General features: G+C 37.4%; 1 protein-coding gene across 1 annotated transcript; it reads left to right on the forward strand.

The window, feature by feature from the left end:
- The first annotated feature begins 1,394 nt into the window (after positions 1 to 1,394).
- LOC128103421 (olfactory receptor 145-like) lies at positions 1,395 to 2,327 on the forward strand. The gene has a single exon (XM_052727809.1). The coding sequence runs from the start codon at positions 1,398 to 1,400 to the stop codon at positions 2,325 to 2,327; it is 930 nt and encodes a 309-aa protein (XP_052583769.1). The 5' UTR covers positions 1,395 to 1,397.
- Positions 2,328 to 7,718: the final 5,391 nt, after the last annotated feature.

The raw sequence follows: 7,718 nt of genomic DNA on the forward strand, positions 1-7,718 counted from the left end.
TGTTTTCAGAATTCAGCATGTCCACTGCTCAAATGCACTCACAGTGGTTGCAACAGTGTGCAAATACCTGTGTAAGACCAAGGCTCCCAAAACCCAAGCATGGAGGGAGGATATGGTCATAACATTCCACCTCTAACTGAGGAACTGTTGGTAGATGGTTACTCGTATAGACATAATAAATTTTCTGCAAAGATGTGTCTCCTGAGAGGCTACCTAAACTGACATAGACATTCCTACACCATATACATACTGGAAGTGCTGGGTGGACTCAGTGGGTAAAACAACAACAACAACAAACAAACAAACAAACAAACAAATTGTAAGAGAAAAGAAAAGAACAGATGAAGTTGAGAGGGAATAGTGCCTGTATAATGGTATAAGAATTGCAGTGAAATGAATCAGGGTGAATTTGATCAAAACCCACTGTATATGTGTATAAAAATGTCAAACAATAACAATAAAACAAAACAATAGTGTCTACCTCCAATAAGCCTATGCCATTACTATTGAACTGGTTTGGGAGCACCATGGCAATAAAGCCTGATCTCTGGGGGAAATAGCTGGAAAACACAAGCCTTTCAGTTTTTACTAAGGCCCCTAAGATTACAATCTAATAAAATCCTCTTGGGTCTGTTAGCAGGTGGCCCTTGTGACATCAGCAGATTCTATTTACCAACTCCTGGGAGAGAGAGGACACCTGGGTAAAGCCACAGGCAGAAATCATGATCCACAGCTCATGACTTCTCAGAATGCAGAGGAATGACAGCCCTGTCGTCTTCAGTCCAAGGTTAACTTCCCTTCTCACCAAACAGCCAAACTTGGTTACAACAGAAAACAACATTTCTTTTCCTGAGTTTTAGACCTTACAGCTCATCTGTGCTACATATTCTTGCCCCTCTGTGAGAGTAGAGGAGAAGGGATAGTAAGGTGACTTGTGAGTTCCCCATGGACAGAGGTAACTGTTAAACTGGATGCTTGTTTTTTATTGTTGTTGTTGTTGTTGCTGTGGTTGTTTTCCTTTTCTTATTTTTTTCTCCAACTACTTCCAAGCAATCCAGTGGGTCTTTGATGTGCCTTGTGTCTTCTTTTTTTGAGATGATCACTGAGCCTGAAGTGGGTTGTCAAGGTAGGAGAAGAAAAGATATGCTGCAGAACCAAAAATGATCACTGGCTCCCTGAATATTATTCTTAAGGAAATGGCCTTTCATTTATTTATGTTTATTTCTGTATGTGAACTCCCATAAAATGTAGAAACCAAAGGCACAAGAAGTGTGCGCTTGAATTTATCCTCCTATTCTGGATCTTAGTCTCATTTTAATGGGGTAGTTTGGAGGGGGCTGGGATTTCATTTTAATGTTATGTTTTTTACTGTTCTCATAGATACAACCTGGAGAATAATGACCTTAGGTAATGACTCCTCCGTGAAGGAGTTCGTCCTGCTGGGCTTGACACAGCAGCCAGAGCTCCAGCTGCCTCTCTTCTTCCTCTTCTTGGGAATCTATGTGGTCTCCATGGTGGGGAATCTGGGCTTGATCATTCTGATTATTATGAACCCCCACCTACACACCCCCATGTACTATTTTCTCTTCAACCTTGCCTTCACAGACCTCTGCTACTCCTCTGTTATAACCCCCAAAATGCTGGTGAGTTTTGTGAAGCAGAATATCATCTCCCATGCTGAGTGCATGACTCAGCTCTTTTTCTTCTGCTTCTTTGTGATTGATGAATGCTACATTTTGACAGCCATGGCCTATGACAGATATGCTGCTATCTGTAAGCCCCTGCTCTACCAGGTTACCATGTCCTATAAGGTTTGCCACTTGATGATGGTGGGTGTGTATGTGATGGGGTTTGTGGGTTCAATGGCCCACATAATTTGCATGCTGAGACTGACCTTTTGTGCTGGCAACATCATCAATCACTACATGTGTGACATACCCCCTCTGCTGAAGCTCTCCTGCACAAGCACCACCATCAACGAGCTGGTGGTTTTCATTGTTGTGGGTGTCAATGTGATAGTGCCCAGCCTGACTATCTTCATTTCTTATACCTTGATCATTTCCAACATCCTTGCCATCCGTTCTCCAGAGGGTAGGTCAAAAGCCTTCAGTACCTGTGGCTCCCATGTAATAGCTATTTCTCTTTTCTTTGGTGCAGCAGCATTCATGTATCTTAAACCTTCTAGTGCATCTGTGGATGAAGATAAAGTATCTACCATTTTTTATACCGTTGTAGGACCAATGCTGAATCCTTTCATCTACAGTATAAGGAATAAGGATGTCCACATTGCCCTGAGAAAAACTTTGAATAAAAGTGTGTTTGCCTAAGTAGAACCTGTATTTGTTATGGAAGTAAATCTTAGGACATGTGACGTTTACAACTTGGGGAAGGCCTGCCTAGTGTCCACTGACTGGCAGAGCACTTGCTTACATTCATGAGGCTCTAGATTTAACCCCTAGTGCTGTACAACTACCATGAAAACAACTAAAATAACATAGATACCCCAAAATCAATGATGAGAAAAGTGTAGAACCAAAGTTAGTTAACATTATGCAAATTAAGTTAATTATTAAGGAAATTTCAGATGTAATGACAGTGAAGGATGATTAATCCATCATACTTTTAGGATAGAGAGAACTGTTTATTCTGTAATTTTCCCAACTCACATATGTCTTTTTCAGTATTGAAAACTGAACAAACACATTTGTTCTGTCATCTACCAGTATGTTACACTCTAGCTTAGAAATCACAAGGAATTAAGAACAAAACACTAGGTGATATTATGATCAGCAACAGATAGGTCAGGAGATTTTTTTAAATATTCACATCTTGTTTTTTTAACTTTGTAGTGTGTGTTTATATACTAGGCCTTCTTACATGCTAGACAAGTGTTCTTTCACTGAGCTACATCTTAAGTACCACTGTGACTAGGGTACATCTAGAGGTTTTGTGTGGCTGTGCTCCTGGAATACCTATTTAGTAGTCTAGAGACAGTGACTCACTAATTCAGTTAGTAAACCTCTGGGAAGATTTGTAGGAGATTTCGTTGGAAAGGTTCCTTTGTTTTTCTAGAGGTTCCTGTATGGAGGGAAATTCCCTTTTCACTCTGTTCTTCTCTCTGCAGTCTTAAATCAGTTTAGTAAAGAGGAGGTGATGAGTCTATTGTGATTCCAGGGCTTGAAGACTAAAAATGAAATAGCAATTTTGGTCATTCAGGATAAAGGGAACATGTATTAAGTTTTCCATTCATGGACTTGAGGACTGGCATGTGAATATAGGGACTCACTCTGTTTTCACCTGGAAGAATTTGACTAAACAAGTTTACTATGCAATGGCTACCACTATGATTTAATTTTCAGTTACTATACTTAAGAGATCTATGAAATAAATTTGGTTCTAACCTGAAAGCTCCACTGGCCCAAAGACAGATGGAATGTTTAGAGCCATTCCTGAACAATTTTAACGAATCTGTTGTTTATCATAATGGTCACAATGTTAATTGCTGCTTCTGCCTCTGTAAACAAAACTGTTTTTTTCAAGATGACTTGGACACCTGTAAGATACATGTTTGCAAAAAGCTTGTGATTGCACTTAGGCAAAGATATGTGTTTGTGCTTAAGTGGAATGCAACCTTCTGTTTGCAGTTTGTATGCCTACAAATATATGGAATGTAACCTCATGCTTTGTTTTTGCCTTTATTTCTTACATCCTGGGAATCCCCAGTCCCATGTATAGGTCTGGTCAACCAGTTTCTGCATAAAAGTCTTTTCTTTGTTAGAAATACGTTTATTTTTGGTCACACTGGTGAATCTCTGAGTGACCCTAGACCCATAAAAACGTATCATGGGTAAAAAGCTATTCTGTCTTTTCCTCAAATAAATTATGTAATCTTAATTTATTAGCAGTCTGTTCTTTCTCTTTAATAATTTTACTTTCATAGTGTCTTAGAGTTTTATATACAATGATGGAATTTATTGGAGGGGCAAAAAAGACTGAATGTTTGTTCTATTTTAGACACTGATGGATCAGGCTTTGGTCAAGTATTAAAAATACTGCTGTGAAGAAAGGTGAAGATGCTTATGATCTCAGAAGACTACAGACTAGTCAGGTGGTTAAATAAATAATTTTTGTGTCTGTGAGTTTGTATCAGACAAATGATATACAATGTCTTGAACAAATGTAATTGTGCTGAGAATAACAGTTTTATCTCATCTTGGCTGGTAGGAAGGGCTCTTCCTGAGGACGTAGCTGGTGACCTGACTGATGATGGAGTTGTCCACAGAACATCTAAGCAGAGGGATGATCTTAACAGAATATTAGAGGCAGGAACAATCTTGATGATGATGAGGAATTGTTAAGGGAAACAGGTGAATGCTGTGGAAGAGGCTAGACAAAAAAAAATGCATGTATATATATTTAAACTGAAGAATAATACTTGCACATATTTAAAGGACAAAATCTTATAAAGTGTCATACGGTGCTGGAGAGATGACTCAGTGGTTAAGAACACTGACTGCTCTTCTAGAAGACCCGAGTTCAATTCCCAGCACTCACGTGGCAGCTCACATCTGTCTGCAACTCCAAGATTTGACACCCTTACACAGACAAACATACAGGTAAAACACCAATGCACATAAAATAAATAAATAAGTTATTTATAGGAGAAGGATGGCTCAGCCCTTAAGAGCACTGACCGATGTTCCAGAGGAACCAGGTTCAATTCCCAGGCTGTCTGGTGACCGATCACACCAGGATAAAAAAACATAATAATAAAATGACATAAATTGTTCACCTGTAAGACAAGTTGAGAAGCTATGGCTGTGAGAACAAGGAATATTGACATTTGGGAAGAGAACACAAATTCTAAACTCCTAGAAAGAATAGATTGTTTTCAAAATGGCATCTGAAGACTGCGTTCTTACAGATTGGAGAGGGAGAAAAAGATGCTCATGGCACACTGCTCATTACCATCACACTGGTCAGCTAGAAACACTGGAGGATGCTGAGCTATCACTGATTCTTTGTGTCTACTCCAGATAAGAACTGTGGTGAGCAACAGAAGCTCAGACTGACTATGGTGACTAAAGCATCATGCCTCATGTTTCCCTGAGTAAAGAGTTTTGTGATCTCATTCTGTGACATTCTAAGTTTTCATTCTCAGTATATTCAGCCTACTGACTGAATCTGAGCACTCAGTATTTTCATATCCTGCTTATTTATTATTTTTGGGGTAGAGAATATTTGAACACTTATCCTTTAATAACATACATTTTGGTGCCCCTGCATAGCCTCAGGAATAATGATTCTAACTTGCTACAAACCGTGCAGAGTCTCACCAACTGATCTATCCAGTTGTGTTTCTCTTAGATCTGTTTCTACTTGTCTGCTGTTCTCCTTTCATTTTTTGTTTGTTGTTTTACCGATTTTTATTTTTCCTTCTTTTCATGTTTCTTCAGTGTCAACAAATTTTCTACAGTATCCTTTTTCTTTCAGCTATGTAATGTTACTTGTAAGCAACCATTTTTTGTCTGGTGGTATCCACAGATTCATTTTATCCAATACAAAGTCCACTGCCTATATCAGCATAAGACCATGCTGTGTCTGCTTATTTTACTTAAGGACAGCAGCACCGTCTACTTCTTTTTCTTGCATATGTTTTCTTTCCAAGTTAACCCATGGGGAGGGGGCATTGCATTCTTTATCTTAAATTGATTTCTTTCCTGATGTTTTGTAACAGTTTTGTATATGCATTTTCTTATTTGATGGTTGTATTTTCTACATAGACATTAACATAGATAGGAGATGACATAATTGTCAAAATTTCAGTAATTTTCCCAGTAACTTTGCTAGCAGTTCCTTTTTTAATATTTATGTCACCTTTATTTATTTTTTCACTGACATTATTGGCATATAACCAAAAATCACATAGGAACTATTACATGCAGTAAAAAATTGGAACCACATTGAATAAATCAAATACATTTATATTTAACACTGTTATGACAAAAGTAATGGCAGTTACTACCTATCGAGTTACTGTATGCTAAACACTGTTTTAAGGACTTTTTAAAAAACTCACTTGAATCCATGATGCAACTGTTATTGCTTCCCTTTTACAATGAGGAAACACACACACACACACACACACACACACACACACACACACACACATATATATATGTATATATATATATATATATATATATATATAAAATCTGTCTGATAAGTGGAAGATCTGAGATTAGATCAAAGATAAAATGAAAGCATTTTGCTGCAGAGTCCATTCACCTAACTACCACATATACTACTTAGAAGAGATGGAACTTACATTAGGAGATCCTTAAGAAGTTACTAGCATTTTGTGCTAGAGGATTTTAGCTCCAAGTTTGTCATGGAATTGTTTGATTTGTTTAAATGAGGATTTATTTTTATAGTTATTTGAGCATTTATTAGATTTATTTCTCTGCCAAAGTTTCTCAGACCCCACAATTATGACAACATATCAGCAAACTGATATTTATCATGAGTAGAATTGAAATTGTTACTTTGGGTCCCTGATATGTGAATTATATCTGTGAATTTTTGTAATGTTACATTAATTCTTGGTTAGAGAATACCCATTTCCCTGTCACATGGACATTTATTATTTTAAAAAAATAAGGCTTACTTGTGAATAATTGAACCATAGCTGGACTTAAGCCTTATTGATACAGTCTTTGCATGCTCTTGTTTATGAGTTTGAATCACAAGACCAGAATTAACACTCTTCTCTCCCTCCCTGCATTCTCCCCTCCCTCCCTCCCTCCCTCTCTTCCTCCTTCCCTTTATTCTTATGTATTGCTATCTCTTTTGCTATGGTATCTCTGTCATAAAGAAGTGAAAAAATATGTAATTCTAACATTTTTAAAAATAACCTTAAATATTTAAAAAAACTATGTGAACTTTAAAGGCCACACAAATAATAATGCAGATGTTAATCTAATATTCATTATATATCTGATGAAGACATGGAAGGAAAGAAAAATGAATCCCAAAGAAATAGTAAGAATTTCTGGAGTATTATTTCACAATGTTTCAAAAACGAAGAAGTCTATGAGAATATGGACTCAGTCAAGAAGCCTATAGCAGAGAACTTATCTATAAGGGTTTGATGGCCAAGTTAAAAAAATATATATACATTTCCCTACAGAAGTCTCATATAAAAGTGCACACATGGTGAGCTACAAAATGACACTTTTTATTCATTGAAATTAGCGATTGTTTTTTGGTCATCATGAGGTATAGGAGTTTGCTTCAGCTTTCATGGTGAAATATGCATTTAAGAGGCCTCTTAGATGCTATGTATTTGGAAAGAAAAAGAATTTGTTTACAATATAATCAAATAACAATTTCTATTATATAATATAATGAGAAATCCACTGAGACTGTTTAAAGGGCAAGGAATTTATTATTGGATTCAAAACTCACTACAGCATGAGAGATTTATTGTAATTTCCTGGAAAGCTAAGCTATGCTCCACGCTGTTCTTCTGCCTGGTCTGTCTCAACATCCAACATGAATATGTGTGTGTGTGTGTGTGTGTGTGTGTGTGTGTGTGTGTGTGTGTGAGAGAGAGAGAGAGAGAGAGAGAGAGAGAGAGAGCCTACATGCATCCCAGGTCTGAAGGGTCCACCAGGCCATGCCCCAGGGGCATGCACTTCAAGATCATAGGCAGGTGG

This window comes from Peromyscus californicus, unplaced genomic scaffold (genome assembly GCF_007827085.1).
Source record: "Peromyscus californicus insignis strain IS unplaced genomic scaffold, ASM782708v3 Scaffold_11__1_contigs__length_118956290, whole genome shotgun sequence".
In the NCBI taxonomy this organism is placed as follows: Eukaryota; Metazoa; Chordata; class Mammalia; order Rodentia; family Cricetidae; genus Peromyscus; species Peromyscus californicus.